The 23,324-nt window shown below is 37.7% G+C and overlaps 5 protein-coding genes across 16 annotated transcripts in view; 2 read left to right on the forward strand and 3 right to left on the reverse strand.

The window, feature by feature from the left end:
* The first annotated feature begins 289 nt into the window (after positions 1–289).
* On the forward strand, positions 290–2,922 carry LOC135170363 (eukaryotic translation initiation factor 3 subunit M). Its single transcript, XM_064136122.1, has 5 exons — positions 290–421; positions 740–1,233; positions 1,380–1,648; positions 1,848–1,991; positions 2,411–2,922. The coding sequence occupies exons 1-5, from the start codon at positions 377–379 to the stop codon at positions 2,635–2,637; spliced, it is 1,179 nt and encodes a 392-aa protein (XP_063992192.1). The 5' UTR covers positions 290–376; the 3' UTR covers positions 2,638–2,922.
* On the reverse strand, positions 2,908–4,832 carry LOC135170368 (uncharacterized protein). Its single transcript, XM_064136134.1, has 3 exons — positions 4,467–4,832; positions 4,328–4,399; positions 2,908–3,815 (listed from the first exon to the last, which is right to left on the reverse strand). Exon 3 carries the CDS (start codon positions 3,700–3,702, stop codon positions 2,959–2,961), a length of 744 nt encoding a protein of 247 aa, XP_063992204.1. The 5' UTR covers positions 3,703–3,815; positions 4,328–4,399; positions 4,467–4,832; the 3' UTR covers positions 2,908–2,958.
* Positions 4,833–5,030: 198 nt separating this feature from the next.
* On the reverse strand, positions 5,031–7,551 carry LOC135170359 (NADPH-dependent diflavin oxidoreductase 1). 3 transcript variants are annotated; one of them, XM_064136106.1, is made up of 4 exons: positions 7,411–7,551; positions 7,252–7,327; positions 5,505–6,965; positions 5,031–5,424 (listed from the first exon to the last, which is right to left on the reverse strand). In XM_064136106.1, exons 2-4 carry the CDS (start codon positions 7,266–7,268, stop codon positions 5,199–5,201), a joined length of 1,704 nt encoding a protein of 567 aa, XP_063992176.1. In that variant the 5' UTR covers positions 7,269–7,327; positions 7,411–7,551; the 3' UTR covers positions 5,031–5,198. The 3 variants fall into 3 exon arrangements, with proteins under 3 accessions (XP_063992176.1, XP_063992175.1, XP_063992177.1); XM_064136105.1 differs by lacking the exon at positions 7,252–7,327 and having other exon boundaries at positions 7,411–7,546; XM_064136107.1 differs by lacking the exon at positions 7,252–7,327 and having other exon boundaries at positions 5,274–5,414; positions 7,411–7,546.
* A 386-nt stretch (positions 7,552–7,937) lies between these two features.
* LOC135170353 (ubiquitin thioesterase trabid) lies at positions 7,938–12,844 on the forward strand. Of its 3 annotated transcripts, none has more exons than XM_064136091.1 (4): positions 7,938–8,086; positions 8,981–9,107; positions 9,491–11,629; positions 12,230–12,844. In XM_064136091.1, exons 3-4 carry the CDS (start codon positions 9,522–9,524, stop codon positions 12,306–12,308), a joined length of 2,187 nt encoding a protein of 728 aa, XP_063992161.1. In that variant the 5' UTR covers positions 7,938–8,086; positions 8,981–9,107; positions 9,491–9,521; the 3' UTR covers positions 12,309–12,844. The 3 variants fall into 3 exon arrangements, with proteins under 3 accessions (XP_063992161.1, XP_063992160.1, XP_063992162.1); XM_064136090.1 differs by lacking the exon at positions 7,938–8,086 and adding an exon at positions 8,326–8,777; XM_064136092.1 differs by lacking the exon at positions 7,938–8,086 and adding an exon at positions 8,326–8,522.
* A 4,093-nt stretch (positions 12,845–16,937) lies between these two features.
* Positions 16,938–23,324, reverse strand: part of LOC135170362 (octopamine receptor beta-1R-like) — a 44,394-nt gene continuing 38,007 nt past the window's right edge. For all 8 annotated transcript variants that reach the window (XM_064136115.1, XM_064136114.1, XM_064136121.1 and 5 more), the window contains one exon: positions 16,938–22,147. In XM_064136115.1, the coding sequence (XP_063992185.1) occupies positions 21,841–22,147 (307 nt within the window). In that variant the 3' untranslated portion in view covers positions 16,938–21,840. The remainder of the gene's footprint in view (positions 22,148–23,324) is intronic.

Genomic DNA, 23,324 nt, shown 5'->3' on the forward strand with positions numbered 1-23,324 from the left:
ACACTGGATCGATTGACTCGAATGACTGATTAGTTTACTTTCACTTCAATACAATATTTCCGATTCACGAACAGAGGTTTCTGTTAGTGTGTACGTAGTCGACAGGTGGTTTCCAAAACAATCACGCAAAAATGAATACGAAACTAAAGAGACACTTTACGCTCAGTACAAGTGAGTACAAACATAATACAAACGCTACAATTAGTTGATTAGACGAAAGAAAATAATTTTTCGGTTATCTATAAAAACGATTTCGTGTCGCTCACCCGGAAACGTCCGATAGACGACGCGAATCCGTCTGTGGCTGACTTCACGCTGGTGTAAATCTTCTGGGCCCGGATTTTTCGTGTGTGGAAACGTGGAAATTTCTGTCGCGATGCAAGTACCTGCAGTTTTTATGGATTTACCCCCTGAGGATCAGGTAAATAATTATTTCAATTTTTTAAAAACATCGTACGTTATTTACGAGCGATTGGAGCTACCTCGATGGTATCAGTCCATTGTTTTGGACCAGAATGTGATGCTTGGAGATTAAGGTTAGGTTGTCACGTTGAGACTGCTTCAGTGTGTCATGTCTGTGTTACAAAGTGCAGAGAACGCGAGACAACTTAAATGATAAACATAAATTAATGTTTTTGATAATATCTCGGTTAATGAATTTATTGGACCAGAAAATGGTGGAAATATAGGAAGACTATGAACATCTTGAAAAATATGTCAACAATATTTTTATCTTCAGGCCCAGGAATTGAGGATTTACTTTAAGAGCTTGGGAGCTGAAATAAGTGACGAAAAATCACCCCGTGGAATCGAGGATGACCTGCACAAAATCATAGGCGTCTGTGATGCCTGTTTCAAAGAAGGAAATGAGATTGAAATCGAAAATATTCTTAATGACATCGTGTCGATCCTCATCCACATTCCTGTTGAGAGAGCTGAAAACTTGATTCTGGCATTCTGCGAGAAACTGAAGAAAGCTCCTGGACAAAAACTAGGTCTTGTCTGTCTCAAAGCCCTTTGGCTTCTCTTCCAATCTCTCGAGGAAAAATCACCCATGAGATATCACGTTTACTACAATCTTGTTCAAGTTGCCAGGAATGTTGATCAAGTGAAAGCTGTTTACGGTGGAGTTGAGCAGTTGAAAGACCAATTTAAGGCTTTTCCACCAAATAATGAACAAATGCAGAAACTTTTACGTTTGCTGCATGAAATTTTACTGAGTTGCAAGCAAGGGTAAGTCCAAAATTTTCACGTTATATTTAATGAAGGGGAAAGAATACTCAAATTGTAATTTGTGAAAAAAATCAAGAGAAAAATCAGAAACAATGATGGAGAGAATAATCATTGCATTTACCCATTTACTTTATTGTTGGACGTAGAGATCAGGCAGCAGCAGTGATGGTCGAACTCTTGGGTACGTACACCGCTGAGACAGCATCTGAAGCACGCGAAGACGCGATGCATTGCATTCAAGCAGCTCTAGCTGATCCAAATACTTTCCTCTTGGATCCACTTCTTGCTCTTAAGCCAGTTAGATTTCTCGAAGGGGAGCTCATCCATGATCTACTGCTCATCTTCGTTCAAGAAAAATTGCCATCTTATATCCAGTTTTACAGTAATCATAAGGAGTTCGTGGAACACACTGTCGGTGAGTACATAAAGCGATCATCGTTTCAGCTGCTTTCATTTTATAAAGAATCAAATGATAGAGTCGGTAAAATATTTTTAAACATTAGAAAATCAGTGAAAAAATTGTGAAGATAGAGTTTATTGATATTTTTTAAATTTGTCAGCAACCTGTACCGCCACCGCAGGAAAAATGATTATTGTCTAATGGTCTTTGATAGGTCTGAACCACGACCAGAACATGAAAAAGATGAGGCTGCTGACGTTCATGCAGCTGGCGGAGACAAATCCCGAAATGTCCTTTGACACAATTCAGAGCGAGCTGCAGCTTGAGGAGGACAACGTCGAGAGCTTCATAATCGATGGTAAATTTCAAATAGTAATTAATGTCCCTGCATAATTATTAGACATTCTTTGTCGATGTTCGTAGACAAGAATTTCATTTGCAGGGAAGATTAAATGAATCTATACTGGCTCATTAATTTTTCACTAATTAGTGAGTTATCGAGTTATTCAACAGTTAAAGCAACAACTTTATGATCATTTAAATATTAAAACAAAAATTACACTAATGTCATAATCATTTAAACACACAAATAATGTTGAACTTTGATGCACTTTTTTTTAATACTCGAAATACTGTACTGATGTAGCTTTTGAATATCAGGGTTTTGTCTCGCGTGTTCACTTTTAATAAATGAAGAAGTATTATTTTGCTGAGTACTCTAAAAAATTAAACAATTAGAATTATTTTGTAAACATATTTTGTTTTTCGTTTTTTCAGTCCTCAAGACTAAACTCGTTCGTGCACGTATGGATCAGGCAGGTCGCAAAGTCCTCATTTCCTCGACGATGCACCGAACATTTGGAAAACCCCAGTGGGTGCAATTGAGGGATCTCCTCGTAGCCTGGAAGACGAACTTGTCATCAGTTCAAGACGGAATGAAGTCAGTGGCATCGGCGCAAATGGAATTGGCCGCGAAAACGAAAGCCCCATTAGCTCACTGTTAATATTTCGAATTTGCCAGCCATTTTTAAAGCTGAAGGAAGCAGTTGTGACATTCCAATGTTCAATGTCACCGGACTTATTTAATAATCATTAAACAAAATTAAGCATCATCCGCACAGTCCGATCGATCGGTATAATCGAAATGAATAATTAGAAATTGATAGGAAATCAATTGTTTGTACGAACCCTCGTCGATTTCAGTGAAAAAAATAATAAAGTCAACTGATAAGCTGTGAATTGTAAAACAAAACGTGAAAATAAAGTATTCAGCATTTGATAACAGAAAATCTATTTCAGAAATATTTAATACTACATTTTGTACATCAGCACAATTGTTCACATTTTTGAATTTTCTCTCGTGAACAATCACTTGACTCATCCTCCAACGTCCTCTTCTGGGAAATCTGATTGATCGTGTCTCCAGGAACGACCTTAGATTTTTCCCGTTGATCCATTAGGTTCTGGTAGTCCCTCTCAGACAATAATTTGTTCTTCATCTCTTCGTACGTCTTGATATTCGGCAGAACGATCGCCAGATACCCGCCTCTGTGTGGTGGCTCTCTGATCAACTCTGGAGTCTCCACGAGTGCCTCATTAACTTCAATTAATTTTCCCATCAAGCAGCACTTGATATTCCATTTCTCCCCATCATCACAGGATATTATACAGATGTTGGAGCTCTCCTGGAGGGGTTGGGCCCCATGTTTTCCCTTCCCCGAGACTTTGTTGGTGGTTCTGTCCAGTTTGTCCGTTACTTTGAAGCTGATGGCCTCTATTTTTCGACCCTTCTGGAGCACTGGGTGACTCGGCGCCAGGGTCAGCATGCAGATGCGATTGCTGTGCATCTGGATACAAATATCGTCGAGGGATTTCTGAACGTCCACTTTGTAGTATGGAGTGAAGTAGCGGTCTGTTACGCTGGGGAGCTGGACGTTCAAGGGGACTTGGTCGAGCATGTCGCAGATGTCGTTGTCCTCGGGAAATTCGAAGGAATCGTCCTCGGGAATAACGTCATCGTCGCCGTTCTCGATAGCAACGTTCCGTCGTTGAACTGATATTTCGGCCATTTTTTATTTATCTTTTACTCTTCTGGGCGCGTCCCACCTGCTTTAAACTTTTCTTTAAACTGCTCCTGACGACGATGGGATTTTTCGGCGTTTTCAGCTGCTAGCTTCAGCTTCTGCAGAGGAAATGAATGTAGATGAAGATTAATTAATTAATTATGGGGGAATTATTGGGATTTTTTCTTCATTCGTTTTATCTTTTTTGTGAAATCATTTGAAGATTCGATTAATGGAATTAATTAAACTCATGTCGGTTCCGAAGGGATTATGGACCCCTAGGGGATCATTTGAGACAACATAAATCCTTAAGTGACCCAAAAATGTGAATTTGATAAAATTCGATTTCACCAGGAGCAAAATTCAAAAACTTTGTCCCATGAAAATTTTTATTTTTTATTTCTCCACTTTGGTCGGTCCTGAGGGCTTTATGTGCAAATCTCGGAATTCCTTGTGGACCCTACACTATTCACATCGAAGTAGAAAATATTTAATTGATGATTATGATGGCAACGAAAAAAAATAATAAAGATATCTATAACAATAAACAATTGTGAAAAATTAAATTCTAATTCACAGATGCAACGATCCCTGATATATTTTTAATGTAATAATGTAATAATTGACTTACGTTCGCTCTAAAGCACTTGTTCAATGCTGTGTGTAGATCAGAGCACTTTCCAAAGAATTTGCCGACTGGATGCTACGATACAAAAATAATTCGTTAGACAAAATACAGAAAACCAAAATTTTCTTGCTCATCTGCCTACTGTTTTCTCACACTCCTGAATTTGGAAATATATCTCGTTGCAAGCCGATTGATGAAGAGCCAGACGGGAGTAATTCTCGGACATTATTTATCGAAATCTTTAGAATAATGAAAAATCGTTTGATTTATGTAATCAGTTTATTTATTGTCATCGCCGGGTGTATTCGGAGCTTGTCTCAATTCAACCGAATTTTAGGTTATGTTATGGGCGAAAATAACATGCACATTTCTTGCTCGACCCAAGAGCCAATCACAATCTTTGGAACTACATAATCGATTGTTCGATCACCAATCGATAATTTCCATCAGGTAACAGGTAATTTAATTTCTAGTGCCTCTTTGACCGACGTTGTGACGGATGGTCATTATTCCTCTCTCTATTTTACGTTTGGTAAGACAGTTGTTGTAATTACTCCGAAGATTTTAGAATCAATTCATCTTATTAATGCACAATTAATTAAGAGACTGTCTTGATGAGTCCTCTTGTGTTTTTCAATTGATTTTCTTTTGATACGTTTCAATAAAACGATAATGTTAGCATTGGGTCCAGTAAATACACGAGGTGTTCATTATTTCAATTTTTATTCCCTTTTAGGGCTCCATGGAACCTCTAATTTTAAAACAGAAACAGTTTCATGAAGATAGAAAAAATGAGGAACGTTGGATGTTCTGTCACGGCCACAAAACCGAAGAAAAAGCAATGCCACGGCCGTCCTGGCACTAGTTATAAAAATCATCCCCAAGTTTCAGTTTGATATCGTCCACATTTTTCGAGGTTTCTCACAAAATTTTCAGCCTCAAAATCGTTGAAATCGCCGAATTTCCTCGCCATGTCGACGAACTCCTCTCTGACGCACTTTGGCATATCTTTGGAACTCCCAGACAGGTAGATTTTCCCACCATTCAACAACAAATTCCAACACAATGCTCCTTGCTCTCTGATCAGGTGCTGAACGTATCTGAAAAGAGTTAGAATAATCCCCAACTTCCACCTCCAAATTTATTCTAACAAATTGACATAAAAATCTCAAATATTTACATTTTATCCTCTTGGTCTCTAGAAAAAGCCGAGAAAACAGTCAGGTGATGGTTTTTCACTAATCTCTCGCAGTCCTCCCTACAATGAAAATCCTTCCTCTCGCTCCTGCATCCAAAGAACAATATAATATCCTTCATATCGACCTTGGCAGCTTCTAGCTCCAACAAAATCGACCGGAAAGGAGCAACGCCAGTACCAGGTCCCACGAAAATCATCGGTTTCTCCCAATCGAACTTGAACGTTCCCTTCTGCAGCCAACAAATCACTCGCTGTCCTTCTTGCAAGGAAGCGAGCCAGTTGGAGCACAACCCCAGTCTCGGTTCTACCAGTTTAGTTTTATACTTGACAACAGCCACCAGCAGATGAACCTCCCCAGGACTGGATTTGCAACTGGAGGCTATGCTGAAGGCCCTGGGTTTGATAGGTGACATAACTTCAAACAAAACCTTTTCATTCAATCTCCTGGTGGTGTGAGGGAAGTCGCCGAGTACCTCGAGAATATTTCTCCTCGGTCTGTTCACATAACTGTAAAGCTCGTCCTGTCCAGCAGCTGCGGAGAATTCAGTAAGTTTTTCCTTCTCAAGATCGTTATCACTCAGCAAAGCCAGGACCTGCATTGTGGACCTTCTAGGCTTGTAGTTGAGGTCCCAGTACTGCTCGACGACTTGTCGAAGGGTCAGGGGATGTCTCAGACAATGTGGAAGCTTTATCTCTTTGTCTGAAATGCTCAGAAGTGTCTCTGGTACTAGTGGAACGTCATGTTCCCTCAAGAGATGAAAAAATCTCGATACTTGGTCAGGAGAATTCTTCGGCCGCACGTAAATAATGTCTCCAGGATGATAATTAACGTTTGGAATGTTCAATTCAATCAGTCTGACGTCTTGAAAATGATCCAGAGCTGTTGTCCTCGTGTTCCTCATGATTGTGGCGAATTTTAAATGACTATTCACCTCAAGTTCATGTTCGTAAATGTCTGCTGACACTTTTTTCGTAAATTCGGCTACTGAAGGGTCCGTTCTCGGGACGACGGAGACGCTGAAGCGTTCGATCACCTGATGGGAAGGTTTCAGGGGAATGTTCAGAACTTCTGATATTATCCTCCAGATATTTTTCATCCAGGGTTCCACTGTCGCGTCAATTCCCAAGTCATGTTGATCGTCTGCTAGAGCTATTGGAATCATCTCCTGTGCCCCCAGCTGGGACAGACGTTTGTTCAGTTTCTTCGCTGCAAAGTTGTACTTCTCGTAAGAGCTGTCCCCCAGTCCCAAGACTGCGTATTTCAGATTTTTGAGAAGAGTTTGGGGGTGAGATTTGCGAAGTAGAAATCTCCAGAAATTCGTCATATTCGAGGGGGTGTCCCCTTGACCAGTTGTGGAAGCTACGAAGAGGATCAAACGCTCGGAGCAGAGGTGCTCGAGGTTGTAGTCGTCCATTGCTATTACTGAACACTTCAGTCCATTTCTGAAATTAAAGTAGAATTTGAGATTAAAAAATACCTCAAATTTTTGTCTGTGTGTGATATCTTTTAATATTATTCAGTAATATGGATAATATTGAGTATATATTCACTCAGTAGAAGTGGAATTTGTCTAGAGATTGACATGTTTATTCAATTCACTATTTTTAGAAATATTTCGAAAACAAATATGGGTGAAGAAGGGTGCGTTTTGCCAGTTGAAGTTCCATCAGTGAAAAATATGGAATTTAAACCTGATTTGACCGGTTATCGGCGGTATTTTTGACTCACTTAAAGACTGGTAACATAAGTGGTAGCTTCTCCGCAGCTCATTTGCACCAAGAAGTCGATTCTACCCCACCCACCCCTAAATTTCGAAATAACGGGTAAAACTCTGATATTTTCAGTCGGCATTGCAGCAATGAAATTGTCAGGTGTATGTAAAACTACCTCTTGGCATTAATCCAAAGTTCTTCGGCAGTGTCTTGTGCAGTTCCGGTCTCACTCCCATACAGCACAGTCACGTTGATCTCCTCCCTCGTCATTTTCTCCTCCTTTGTCTCCTCTGTATGACGAAATTTCCGGCTATTTTCTGTTCCCGGAGGTTCTCTTCTTCAATTTCACGTCCATCAGCCAGTTCAGGTGCCACCGTCTCCTGGAGTCGCCTCCAGGTCATCCGATGTCCCCCGTAGATGAGAAAAATAACGACACCTGGAGTTGGTACACAATTCATTCGCAATATAAATCATTCTGTTTCCAAGATTTTGTTAGTTCGATAATGACAGCAAATGACAACAATCACGCAAAGCCCCAAACGATCAAATGTCAAGGATAAATAAATTGTCTAGGCTAAGCCCCGTTTGGCTGTGTTCTCGACAGTTATAAATAAAAAATAAAAAAAAATATAGGTGATATTTTCGGTTGCAATAGAGCCCTCTCCCTTGTCCGCCATCCAAATGATTCTCCCATCATCGAGTGTCGAGAATTTATTAAAAAACTGCTTCACCTGGAGCAGTAAAAATTGAAAGTTGCTAAAAAAATGAATCCCAGCCACAAAAACAAATAGAAAATACCATAATCGTGCACTCCAATCTCAAATAAACATTTACCTCCGTCTGTTTTCAAGGTTAGTTGAATAATTTACCAGTTATATAATTACGTCAAATCCATTGTCATTGTCGAAAGTTGTTCGCAGCTGGACGTGTGTCTGCTGATATTTTTGATTCTTCACGTGGGTGAGAACTTTGTTTTTTTTTGTCAAAAAAAAAAGTCGAATTTTCCACACGTTGAGAGGAGAAAATACAATAATGTTGGCAGGACTGTCTATCGTGGCTGCCTGCTGTTTGCTGATGACTGTCAAAACCTACTTTCCTATTCTCACGAGAAGCGCTCCTACGTTTTAGCCTCTTCTCGGTAACAAAAAAATAATAGAAAAATAAATAAGACAAAATCCTTTCCTTCAATTCTATGATATAGATCCCAGAAATATGGGGGACAAAGATTGTTTAAACAAAGTGCGTGTTAACGAGGTCTATTTATACAGTGAGACTTTGGGAGAGTAGGTGAGAGTGATTATTTTTCCACTGAAAAAAAGGGGAACGGAGTGAGATAAAGTTGTGGGAATAAGTGGTATGAGAGAGAGAGAACGTCTGGGAAAATTTTATTAATGTTTTTGTTGTGATTAACGTGGTGTCCATCGAGCAATCGTATCAGGTGAATTTACAAGACGAACACCGATGTACGACAGACGAAAATATATCTCTAATAGACAAATGCTCACGATATGACTCCTGAAGACGTTTGAAATAAGAGATAAGGTGAATATTAATTGATTGTTTTGGTTATTGGCGAATTCAGACGGAGCGAGAGAGAGTCATGGGGAGATTGAGCTGGATACTTGGGGCTTTCGTTGATTGTGTGGTAGAATTTTGGAGATGTGGGGTATATGATAGAGGTTATCCCCTGATTGTCCATATGCAGTGGTGGGTTTATGAAGTGATGTTTGGAATTGTTGTTTCAGCCTTCTAATGATCGGATCTTCTGGGAACATTCAGGAGAATTGTAGAATGTGAAAGTATCCCAGTCTTCGTCATAACAAGAATTGGATTTGGTGAAGACGAAGAGAAGTTTCAGGAGACGAGAGGGAGGTGCGTTGTTTTCAAGTTTTTTCATAGTTGTTGATAGTGATTATTTGGGGAAATGTGGGGAAGTGAAAGGATGACGAGTCCTTTCTGTAGGTGAGGATATCTGAGAAGATTTTCTTGGGGGAATTATTCTTTGCTTTTATCGACTAGCTCTCATAGTTTTTATTTAAATCCTATTGAATGTCAGGTTCACAAACATTTTTATAAACAATTTCAATGATTTAAATACAATACAAATGGAATTGGAATCACAACAATTCAGTTTATAACCTAAATCCCCTCATCTACCCATTTATTCAGCAATCATTACTCAAATGAAACGTCGATCATTTACTAAATTCTTAAAACATTTGCCAGTCATAAATAATAGCTTTCCAAAATTCCAGATCAATCTCGCCCCCCCCCCCTAAATAAAAAATGAGTGGTAATTTGGAGGAATCTCAATCGAAATGGATCTGCGAGTACTGCACCTACGAGAACTGGCCATCGTCCCTGAAGTGCACCATGTGCAGAGGAGCAAAGCCCCTGCTTGGTGAGGACATATACAGATTGCGTGATCCAAGCCCCCAAAGATCTAACGTCGCTTCGGGTCCAGTCTGCTACAGTCAATCATCAACAGACACCTACAACCTGAGTCCTCAAAATTACAGTCAAAATCTCCCATCGGGTGGCAAGTGGTCATGCGAAATGTGCACATATTTAAATTACCAAAATGCCTCCCGCTGCATCCAATGCAGTACATCAAAGCCAATAGTCCACACTGTTCACCACAGTTTAGCCTCGAATTTGCATGAACATTTAGCCCCCCTGAGACTTGCCGATCCCCCACCGACGACAGTACCAGTAGGAAATAATCTAGCGCCATCATCTCAGATGGAGAAGTGGTCCTGCCACATATGTACTTACGAAAATTGGCCAAAGGCGACAAAATGTATAATGTGCGCCCAACAGAAGGAGAATCACCACTATCAGCACCAGCAGCAACAGCAGCAGTGTGACAAGCGTGAAAATTCAACGACAAATACTGCAATTATTCTGCCAAGCCCTGAGAGGGACAATCAGAAAGGTCTGCCTTCGCCTCCACAATCATACGAGAACTTAGCTGGTGCGAGACGAAGCCAGAGGTACGAGGGAAGAACCGACAGCCTGCCAGCACCCCAGGGTCCCAATGACATCGAATACGAGGGAAGACTGAAGCAGTTCTCTCGTCACAAGGACTGGCGTTGGCTGAACGCCTGTCTGGGCATCGTCGAGGGTCAGAATGTTCCCGTGGAGGCGTACCTGGCAAGTGGTGGTGATCCAGCTCGTCAATTGACCCACTCGGAGGTACTACTACTCAACAGAAGCAGTGCATTCGATGTAGGACATACTCTCGTTCATCTGGCGATAAGATTCCAACGCGAGGACATTCTAGCAACACTGCTGTCACAAATTGAGGGCTCTGGGTCGGGGATAAAGAGAGTGCCGAGTTACGTTGCACCAGATTTGGCAGCTCAGATACGTAGACACCTGACAAATAGTATTAGAGTGCGCAAGGGATCATTTCCATGTTACTTCATCACTGACGTCGCAACTTTTGCTCTCCCCGCTGAAGTTGAAGATCTTCCCAGCAATGTTCAGGAACAGATGCTGGAGGAATTGTTGGATCGTGAGGCACAGCAACAACTCGAAGGGGGTGGGGGTGAGCCACCAGCTTTGAACTGGTCACTGGAGATAACGGAGAGGCTTGGCAGTCGTCTTCATGCACTTTGGAATAGATCAGCTGGTGATTGTCTTCTTGATTCAGCTATGCAGGCAACGTGGGGTGTCTTCGACAGGGACAATGCTCTGAGAGGTGCTCTTGCTGACTCGTTACAACAAGTTGGATATCTGTTCTATCCACGCTGGAGGGAGTACGAAGCGTCACAGGCATCCAGAATGCTGGATTTCACTCTGGAAGAGACACAGTGGCAAGAGGATTGGGAAAATTTACTGGCAACGGCTGCACAGCCCGGCAGTGCTCTAGAACAATTGCATATTTTCACACTTGCTCATATCATGAGAAGGCCTATTATCGTTTATGGGGTTAAATATGTCAAGAGCTTCCGGGGTGAGGACATCGGTTATGCCAGATTTGAGGGGGTCTATTTGCCACTTCTTTGGGAGCCCTCTTTCTGTATTCGTTCGCCAATTGCACTTGGATATACCAGGGGGCATTTTACAGCCCTTGTACCCATCGAACCTTACGCCTCGTCCAGGCTGTCACACAGCGGAGTTGGCGTTGGGGGTGGAAACAGTCCCATGCAACAACTCCAGATACAGATGCAGACAACTTTTATGCCACTGATGGATACTGAACGTAAATTGTTGCCAATACATTTTTTGACATCTGAGGAAATTGGCAGGGAAGAGACGATACTGAAACAGTGGCTTGATGTTTGCACTACCGAGGGGGGAATACTCGTCGCACAGCAGAAATTGCATAAAAGGCCATTGCTCGTTGCTCAGATGCTCGAGGAGTGGCTCAATCACTATCGAAGATTAGCGTAAGTCTTTTGTTAGGGTCTTTTAGATTCTTCGACGCGAGGACGATTTTAAAGGGTCTTTGATAATTGTGGGGTCACGGGAAAGGCCATTGAGTGGCGAAAATAATTTTGTAATTTTTTTACGAATTTTTTGAACACGTAGTTTAAGGAGAAAAAATACTCGGGTGAAAATTCAGTGTTTTGGTATTTTTGCTTAGGGATTTTTTTTCTGCCATCTAACCACGTTCCAAATTTTTTTTTCGGGAGGATTACCGATTTATTGTTTTTTTTCACAGCTTTATCTATTTAAAGAAATATTGAAATGTGTTATGTACAGAAAAATAGTTCATATTTTTTTGAGTTGTAAAATTCATTGCCTGAAAGATAATAAATCATGAACCTTACAAAGTAGTCTTTTTTGTTCAATGAATAGACAGCCGCTTTGAAAAAATGACGAAGTATTTTTGTTTATTTAAAATGTTGTATTTCGAATATTTCTAAGCATAAAAAAAATGCAACAGTGAGAAAAACAGTAAAAAATTTAGTTTTGCGAAAATTCAGTAATTTCTTTAGTTAATAAATTAATTTTAATTCACTGTTGAAAATCATTGACTTTTGCAGCCAAAATAACGACGCGCCATACGTTCGTCCGCCTGTTCTTCAGGATTACAGTAGCGACGGTGATACCGAGGATGAATAACGTCCGGCTGGTGCAATTCATCAGATTTAAAATATTAATTCTAATAATAATAAAAAAAGTATTGAAAGGGATCGAAAGAGCGTATGGTCATTTTCACAAATCTCTTCATTCAAATAAAATAAGGTTCTTCTTTCTTTTCGTATAATTATTGTCGACGAAAATTAGGATGTGTCGAGACGTCAGCCAATTTCAGATAATGCTCGGAAAGTACGACCAATGGTAATGATAATTCAAGTTACAGTTATGTTCCCTCGTGGAGAAAAGGTATCACAGAAGTAACAAAATTGAATCCCTATTGATTCACACCATCAGTTCAGTCACATTAATTAAGACTTATTATTTATTAATTTTTTCCTTAAGACGAGTGAAAAAAAGTTTCATGTTAACTACAATTTTATTGTTTATTTTGAAATTGTTTTTGTTTTTCGTTTACTCTTTATCGATAAATAACAATAGGGATTTAGAAAAATCAGTGTTGGATTCTGTAATGAGTCTTGCCGTTGAATAAATAAATTTGAAAAAACTAGAAATAATAATTGAGGAAAGTGGGTTGCATTGAGCTAGCTTAAATTAGATCGTGATAAACGGTGCACAATAGTGTCCGAGATTTTACATTTTTTGAGAGAAAATTTAATCCTTGAAAAGGAAAATGATCGATACGAATATAAAATAATCGTCAATTATCCGCAGTTCATTCCGACGATTTGTCACGTTGTATCAATAATTTCTGCTTATTGATACTGAACTAGGGATCGTTTAAAAAAACATTAAACCAGTACTGTAGATTTTTTATGCAGCTTCTCTCTGTCGCAAAGATTATTGCAATGTAATAAAACTAATTTTTAAAAGAAAATGTCAAAGAATTTATGGAGAGAGTCTAAGCTTGTTACATAGATCTAATGTGGATACAACGATCCTAAAATTTAATAATGAATTTTAACGATAAAAATTGATACAAACGCTACGTTAGAGTGGCTCTCCACGTAGAATGCCAATTGCATAAAAACAAAAAAATAATTGAGTGACTATGGAGTTACTATTTCACTGAATCTGAGTGAATATAATTGAAAGATTGAATCAATATGTTAATATGTTGAAGAGAATACTATATTAACAAATGATTTAAACAACTGTGAAGTGATAGAACTTTTCCAAATAATTATTTGGCAAAAGCTGATTAATTTAGATGTAGATTTAACAAATTATTCTGGAAAATAAATAAAGTTCACTTTTGGGTATGACTCGATGAACTCTTGAAGATTGGCAGCTGTCAATGAACAATTGAATCCTAATAAAAAAAAGTACAAACACAGAAATGCAAAAATGTAAAATTGAATTGAGAGGAGCAAAAAAGAGGCTGAAATGAGTGTTCTTGATTAAAAAAAGAAATTGCTGTCCACTTTAGTTACGTCTTTTTCTCCTCAATGAAAAAAATATTTATTGTTATTTTTGTTTTCGTTCATCAGGAAACTCTAGCTTCTAGTCTACTAGCACTGTCGTACTTTTTCCAACACGTAAAGGGTGATCTAGCTGTATAATTTAAAACAGAAAATATAAAGAAGTACTAAAGATAACGAAATGATCATATATTGTAATTACGACGAGGGCAGAAATTAGTGGAATAATTACTGGCATGGTCTGGACGAATTGACAGAAACTATTCCACTTCCCCAAAGTTACAGCTACCTGATAAAAATTGTTCGTTTAATTTTTTTCCAATTCTTCCGAATTTATGCTCATTTAAACGTGTGAATTCATGCTGAATTGATTTATGAGAATTGCCCCCTCTCCTTCTTGCATCAGTGGGAAATGAACCGATTCTCAAATTTTGGTTCTCGTTAAATTCTTTCCTACCTCTGAATTCTTTTTGAATCAATAATTTATACTGTTGCATCAAAAAAAAATGATTGATAAGAAAAATGACTACAACTAATTTTTAAAAAGTTTTCTTGATATTTTTCATTTCCAAAAATCGATTTGTTGGGTAAATAATTCATTGGTAAATGAAAAAAAAAGTGGGAGAGCAATTCAGTGGAAAAAAAAATAATCTGAAGTCCTTGGATGTCCTTAAGGGTGCGTGAGGGCATTTTATGATGTAAATTATGATGGGAGTGAGCCTCAAATGGAGGACGGAGCCCAAAGAATTTAGTTACCATGATTCTGGGAACAGATGAAGAGGAAGAACAACCCCAGGGATGTTCGTAAAATGGGACATATATATTTTACCTAGCGTATGAGCTGTAATTTCGGCTCCCTGACGATGATTTTGATCTCATACTGGCCGGTATTCCAGTCGGGAATTGCGTGACAGGAGGGCATCAAGGGGGAGGAGGCCTTCCTGGGGCTAGGAAAAGGGCACTTGCGTGCCAAGAAGGGAGAAAAAGAAGTGTGATTGCTTACCATAAAGTGGGGAAACTCACCGGGCAGGAGCAGCAAAAGGTACAGAGTGATGCTCCCTCATTTGGGGGGTGAATAAATATCGGTCAACTCTCAGGAGAGGAATTTTTCAATGAAAAATTCACCCCCAAAGGTTAAAGAATGTCTACTTTGTATTGTTTTCGTTTCGATTTTTTTTGCTCCTAAATCGAAGATTTGGAATCATTTGAATTTACGTTTTCGATTGTTCACAGAGACGAATTTTTATTTCTTATTCATGGTTAGTTATTTATTTATGTTGGGAATGCAAGGGAGAAAATCTGAGACATCCAGTGAATTCACATGATCAACACTGAATTGTTTTTTTTATTCTGTAAAAATTTTCAATCGTTGGGGAAAGAATTGGGCAGCGGCCTGAAATTTCATTGTTGACTCGCACTTTTTATTGAATTTTACGTTTTCCAGTTGATTACATATCAAAACTTCATTTTTTGCTGCTTTTTCTCGAATTTCCCTCTTCCCCTGTCCAAACGTACATACGTAAACAAATTTATCGTCAATTGTGTCGCAATCAACATATGGAACTGAAGTTTTTTTTTCAATCGCAAATATTGTTACACCCTATCGATTCTCTTAAATAAAAATTCAATGCACTCATTAATTTTGATGAATTAAAAATCGAAAAACTAAAAATGAAAATTCGCTTTTCTCTTCGTGTATCATCAGGCCACAAGAACAGGTAACAATCAGAGAAGAAATGGGGTAAAAATCGACTTTTTCTGGTACTTTCTTTCGAAAAGACATTTCACCCCAGAATTACCAAATTTTTTGGGTAATTCTTATTGAACTTTTCTGTCCCTGCATCACGAGGCCGAAAAACTAGGTAAAAATAAAGGACGAAATGCGGAGAGTTTGCGCAATTCTCGTGATAATTAATGAGGTCACACCGAGGTACGAGGGTTGGCAGGGCCTATCTCTGCACCAGAGCCTCGCGAGTTCCACATGCGTGATTCAATCTCAATTGCAATGTTTTCATTTTTTCCTCTTCTTTTGACTTCTTGTCAGCCACTTGTTTTTATTTCTTGACACCTTCCACAAGCTCCGGAGCGTGCTCGACATCCAGCACTTGCTGTACTGCGGCTAATGGCTTGGCACTTGATATCACCAGAGGCAGAATAGACCAGAGATACGGCTAATTGGGTGGACCGATGTTACTGGGATCTTTGTGCTGGTGTAATTCGCTGGGAATATCTACCTCATCCGCAGGATCTGGGACTCTACTTTGATTTTTTGTAAACAATTGCGGTAGAATCGACTGATCAATAATGCGGGCAATGGACGATTTCATCTTGTAACGGATTACATTAATTATAATAAATATATTACATGAAATTTCGGTGACAGTTTGACAGTTGACTGTTTATTTTAAGGTAGTGGACTCCTATGCCATTTAGGGGAGAATTTGGCTGGATTCTCTGCATTTTTGTTGTCTTGCAAATTTCCCGAATTTTCAGCTTCAAATTTAAACAAAATTTGCAACAGCGTTGATTTATTTAAAAGTATTCTGGTACGAAGTAGAAAACTTCTAAATGCAAAAGCCACTTGACTCGGTTTGAAAAGCAACTTCCTCGTTGTGAAACAATTTACCCCTCCTTTATTTTGGGCCATTACAAAATTTCTTGGCAAAACTTTACTCAGTGCAAAATAGACGGAACTTATGAATTTTTTCGTCATGAGTTTCCCCACCCGAATCTTGAGAAAACTTTTTTTTCATTAGTGCGAGCGACTGATATTCTCATCCCTGGGGACTCTGCACGACGCAATCCCACTTATAATTATCGATTCTGCAGCATATTCGGTTGTCAGTTCACCCTCGATTAGATCATGAAACTTCTGATAGTTCAATGGCAAATTGCTGTCGCTGTGAACAAGGAATCCCTCAACTCTCATCTTCCATGTTCACTCAATTTGCTACGGAGTTGGAGTCTTCAAATTACTGAGAATATTGCCGAGGGGAATATTACCACGATTGTTATTTCATATCCAAAAGTTTCTGAATATGTTCAAAACGGTGTGGATAATGAAAATTAGTGCCGTTTTACTTTTAATGTAAAAGTCTGAAAGTGTCTACATGTGGAAATGAATAATAATTACTGAAAGTTCATCAAATTTTCTACAGAGCTGCTTGTTAAGTGGAAAAATAAATATTTGTGGACTTAATAGGTGAAATAAGTTCAACGTCTTTCGCATATGTTTTCTTCTTAAAATATTTTTTTATTAATGTGCCTCGATCACATACCAGCGGCATCAAATCAATGTTTCATATCAACTTTCTCAATATCACTCTAGGTGACACTAAAGATTCATCACAGTCATTCAATATATGGCATTATTATTACACTCTTGACACGTATTATCACTGCACACCTCACACATTCACAGATGCAAATATAACGTCCTCATCATTTTTTTTTTCTTATCAATATTATTTTTTTTATCGAACATTTGCATCTCCAGACTTACTGACAATAAAACATAATTCATCCCCGATATTATTCATCAACGATGAATTATATAAAATAAAAATTTCTACTGTCTGCGAAGTACAGATTGTGTTCCTATTGTTGAATAATTTTTTCACTTCACTCTTTCATCATTTATTTCTCGTAGTATACTTTAAGACACCAAAGTTCCACGAGTTGAATATTGCTTAGGTACATACATTAGGTCACTAGTCACTTAGTTCCTAGATACCTATGAGGGATTCCTCGTCAAGTGGGCAGTTTGAATCGCTCGATGTCTCCGAAAATTGGGGGGAAATTTGGGGGAATTGTCTGACGTGAGGAAAATAATTAATATTTTTTTCAGAATTTTCTATCGCTTTGAATTGAGCTCAGAGAGATAAACAATTTGAATAAAAATTATGTATTTTATTATCACCTTCACTGACGTTTTTTTTTTATTTAAAACCAAAATGAACGGAACAATTATGAAGTATTTTATTTTTAATCATGAGCATTTTTTATCTGTACTTAAACTACTTATATTTTTTACGGGTAATAAAACTGTGAAAATGACGTTATGCCTCAGGGTCAATCAGAAGCTTCTGAAAAAAAATCATAAATTATTTTTCACGTCAGAAAACACTCTAAAAAGTGTTAATTAACATTACAAACAAAGAAAAATACAAAGCACTTTATTTTTAATTATGAGTATATTGAATCTGCACCTAAACTATTTTTTATATTTTTTAAAGAGAAATAAAACTGTGAAAATGGGAAAAAACTCAAATTTTTATCTCAAGTCCAAACAAAGATGTCTCTGAAATTCAATAATTAACCCATTAATTACGTCCAAAGTCGATCAGAACTTTCTAAGAAAATGCGCAAACTATTTTCCACACCAGAGAGCATTAAAAAATTGATTTTCTGGAGAAATCAAAAAATTTTATTGGCCAATTGACAATGAATCCTCCCAATCTGTTTTATTCAAGTGGCTCACATATATTTCCTCGTAGCCATAAATATTTGGAACCACATTCTCCATCGATTACGTTTGATCTTATCGTTAATGATTGTTCTTCATTTTTGGTATTTTAAATATATTTATTTCCAATGCAGCTATGTGAATAATGTGCGCATACTCCATTTTCTCACTCAACTATCAATGTACATTATCGTTCGTGGTTCACATCGCCGCGAAGAATAAACACAATTTTTGTATATAAAAAATGTTGACGAAGCATCTCGCAGTTCGATTCAATAAATTCATCACGAGGATAAAATTAATGTTCAATTATCGTTTCATCAATTATATTTATCTATTTCAATTGCCTCTATAACGATATTTCCAATTTATATTTGATTATTTACAATAAATTCTTAATACCTAATTAACATCTCCAGTATAATGATTTGTAAATATTTATTATGTACAAAATACCAAATCTACTAACAAAAAAAAACATTAACCCGTTAAATTAGCGGTTTTAATATCTTCTCCATTGTGCAAACGTAGTTTTAAAAAAACTGTGCTGAGAAGCTTGGTCATTTTTCTTTTTTCAATTTATCGCTCTACACGTGGATTCTCCCCCTCTCTCCCTCTCTCTTTGGTTGGTTTGCGAGATAATTGATTAACGTAATTCCAATGCACCCTGTTTGCTGGATTATTGCACTGAGAAAAAAACTATTTTTGCCAAATATCCATTTACTTCAGAGAAGTATTTATTTATTCAAAATTGTGTTATTTTTTTTCCTCCTGACAATTTGTTTTCAGTTACACCCGAAAACGAGAGAACGAGTCTGAGTAAATGCACTTGAACACTATTCGCAGCTGCAGGATTTTATCCTACCTTGTCTCCTTGTGTTTATTAGTTTAGTTTATTTATTTAGTTTTGGGAATTTTTGCCGGATACAGCGTTTTAATTTTTGGCAGAATTCTCCGGGGAAGATTGCGGATATTTTTAACGGTTCGCAACTTGATATTTCAGGACATCTTGCCATTGAAAATTCAGAAAGTTGAGTGAGAAATTTCCCAGATTTCACTGAAAATTCAATTTATTCTGATACTGACTTTTCATGTCAGATTCAAAATTCAAACGAATGTGGCCTCGAAAATAATAAAAAAATGAGAGTAATTTTGAAAAATTTAAATTCCAGATTTCTCCGAATTTTTTGGGGAATTTTTCCAGAGACTCCTGGAACTTCGAAAATGGAGCTTCACTTGAATTTTCAGAGAAACTTGAAATCCCTTTTTCCTTTAAATCGACTTCAGTTTTTTCCGGAAAATTCAATCAATTTTTTCAATAGTGTACTGCTCAAACTAGAGATGCAAACGTCACATGACGAGGCGTTTATGACGGCTGTCAGTTCCTCTCCTCCGGTTTTCAGACCGTCACAATTTGCGAAATAAATCTGACAGTCATTTTTCACTTATACAAACGCAACTCCATTAAAAAAAATTTATCGTTGAATTTCTTTCCTAGAAAATTCATTTACATTTTTTAAAAATCACTGCCATTGTTCACATCCATAGCTAAGACTATAGTTTTATCTGCTAATGTCACGAAATCAGCGATAATTTTCTTGCTCAATAATTTAAATAATTAAATCCCCTCCGCGTGACGTTAGAATCTTGAAAAATCGGGAAAAAATCAAAACAAGGTTTTCGCTAAGAAATATTTAGAATAAAAAAAATCCGCTTAAAAACTATATTTCTAATCAACGTAATTAATATAACTATCGAAGCGACTAAAAAAAATTAAATTTTCCAGGTCAAAAATTCAGTAACGAAGGGGTGAACCGATCCACTTTCGAATGTTCAACCATTTTCTCAAATATCTCGGAATCTGAGGGAGATAGAAAATTATTTATCAGAACCTTTTCTATGCAACAAATTGACTACTACAACAAACATAATAACAAAAATTTCTCCATCTCCCTCCCATCCAGAGATATTTCTCAAAAACTCGGCTCAGAGATGAGTAAACTCATCTCCTCTCACCCCTTCGCTCTCGAATTCAAGAGAAAATAAATTGTGACCGTAATTAGCGGTTGAAAAATTGATGCGTTACATGATCGCAATTTTTCGAACCAAAAATATCGGTCACTTTGCATCTCTAGCTGCTCACCTTATGAGACGCGTATTGCAATGCCATCGTCTCTCACGGCCACGATTTCTCCTCCCCTCCACCTCCGAGGACGTCAGCGCTTTCCCCCTCGGGCAATTAGCACCCCCAAGCATAATTTTTCACTTCAATTAAATCGATTATCATAAATAAAATTTTTTTTTTATTGTTAAAAAAAGATGGAGTAGATACACTGACACTTGCGATGGTTATAGATGTGGTATTGATTTTTCTAATTTTAAACGTTTGACGAACTCTGGTTCCAAGGCTCAGCAGCGCATTTTCGTGGGTGCTCGGCTCTCATCGGGGATATTCTCGTCATGATTAATTAGCTAAGTTGAAAATACACATCTCTCTGTCCCTTCTCCACCCCCTTCAACCCAAGCCGCACCAATCAGACTTCAGTGCTTCTCAGGTATTTACAGATTCGAGAGAAAAAAAAAATAATAATAATATCTAGGACTATTGAGTAGTTTTTTTAAACATGTCAACCTCGCACACGCTGTAGTAAAATATAATTGGATAAAAATTCTAGCTCTCACGCCGGTATTAACACAAAATTGAAATGAAAACAATGAATTGGCACAAATTTTCATTCAGGTTTTATTTATTCATAAGAATTTTTCCTCGAGTTTGAATAATCGTTTTTCCTTCAATGCCGACAATTTGGAATCTTCAACGTGAATAAATAATTTATTTGATCGATGAGTTATAAATATTGAGTATTTTTTAGAATTGTAAAAATATTGAATTGTCAAAATTGAAGGAAACGGTTTATCAGATCTTTTTCTGCGCCCGCGGAGGGAAATTTTTCCGGAAAATTCCCGTGCCGACGCATGAGAAAAAAAAAACCACTGGATAAATTCCGGTGCTTGAACGGGAATTTTCACCGGGGAAAGCCGGAAAATTTTACGGAAATTCTCCCAGAAATTCCGGAACAGCACAGAATTTTTTCACAGCCAATGAATTCAGTAGTGAAAAATGACTCATTCCATTTTACGATTTCGTTATTGAAATATTTATCTGACAAAAATTCGGAGTTAATTTACGAATGGTAATTGAGAGTATTTAATTACCCCAAACAAACATGATCGACACAATAATTTTTTTCTCAGTGCGTCCTCGACATTTTCGCATGCGAAGTAGTAACACGAGATGAGTTGACTGATTTCCGGCGCAATGTTTTGAGCAATATCTCGAAATCTACGAGAGATCGATAAATTTTGTATTAACACTTCTTGTAGCACTCGATTCGCTCCACAAAAAAGGTCCTTATGAAAATTTTTCTTCCTCCTCTAGATTTCGAGATATTCATCAAAAATTGGTACTCAGTCAAAAGTGACATCTCGTTACCCCTTCGTTTTTCACTTGTGACTTCTCAAGGATGTTCCCCACCCTTTCCGCAAAATTCACGTGTTCACTAAAAGGGTGTCGAACCCCCTTAAAGTACTCGAAATTTTTCTGGAAATTTTCTCTCCGTGTGGGGGATATTTTCAGAGGGAGAGGTGCAGTATTATCACTGGGAAATGTTTAAATGCAAGCCTCAATGTGTACGTTGTTCACCTCACTTGATCGCAACTGATTGTTCACGTGCAATTCCGATGATGCGTTGCTGTGGACAAGATCCTGCTTCCTGTGGACCTGCCTCATGTCGCGAACTGGCACCAGTGCGGCACAGCAGGTCTCCAGGGTCTTGCTGAATGCAGCGCGGAATTCGCGATTGAAATAAGCGTATATCAGAGGATTGAGTGCGCTGTTGAAGTAGCCGACCCAAAAAACAGCGCCAACGACACTCGGACTTGTCTCGCAGGTGTCGCAAAGAGATGTTATGATGTACCTGCAATGAAGAAAGCGGAAAAAAAAGTTAAAAAAAAATTAAAATTCAATTAATCAATAATTTACGAGCAAAGTGATTATTAATTAATCATTTTTCCCCAGTCCAGTTTGGAGATATGATCTGTTTTTTTAAATCACTCCAGCTCTATTTGCCCAATCATTATTTATTTAACATTTTTTTAACTTTAACATTCCTTCGAACGTTTCCAAATTTTTTTTTGAATCCAAAATTTCCTAGAAAGGGAAATTAAAATGTTCTAAATTTTGTAAATTACGTTCCCGTTGTTTTAATTATTTTTAATGACTACGATAATGAGAATAAGAGGTTTAGGTCGTTCTTCAATTTGTGAGTTCAATAAAAATGGGCTCTCGAATTTCCTCAGTCGCATGATTACTCTGATTGCCGCAAAATAATTCCACTTTTTTTACCGTTTTTGAACGAACAAAGATTCCCAGTTATTTCAAAAATTTGTAACTACAGTTGAAACGAAAGTTCACACAGCAGAAAAATGATTTTGTTTTTAGTAAATGTGCGCTGACTCTATAAACTGGGTCATGTTTATACATATGTATTTTTTCCCCCACTTGAAGTATCGTTTTATTCTCCATTTTCTTTCCACTGTGTTTGTTCCTCTCCATGGAGAATTGCCCAGCTGGTGAATTGCATGCGCATTCTTATGCATTACAGTATTTTTCATCGCATGGATATTTTCAGTATCGAAACGTGCGCATTTTGACATTTGCTCTCCCCTCAATTCCAAACACATTTAAAATTTTTTCACCACCGTAAAGCTTCACAATAAAAAACAAGAGGATCATTAAGATCATTTCAATTCCTAAACCGATACAAAATTCATAATCAAAGTCCTAACATTCGATTATTTGCAAAAATAATCCTTCTCCCCAGTGAATTATATTTTTACATCTTTACATCGACTCATTTGTCACCCAGACTAATTATCCATTAAATAATAACCTGTTATTTCCCGATTATAATATATATAATCACATTAACATTACACGACATCGTATTATACTCCCATCCATCTAAAATCCTAAATATCCTTGATTGAATAACCCACTTAATTGATCACCAATATTTTTTTCATTTCCCGTAAGCAAACTTTACTCCTAATTTTGCCACTGGGGAATCGATCAAGTGTAACACCGTGTGCAGG

The sequence above is a fragment of the Diachasmimorpha longicaudata genome, chromosome 17 (genome assembly GCF_034640455.1).
Source record: "Diachasmimorpha longicaudata isolate KC_UGA_2023 chromosome 17, iyDiaLong2, whole genome shotgun sequence".
Classification (NCBI taxonomy): domain Eukaryota; kingdom Metazoa; phylum Arthropoda; class Insecta; order Hymenoptera; family Braconidae; genus Diachasmimorpha; species Diachasmimorpha longicaudata.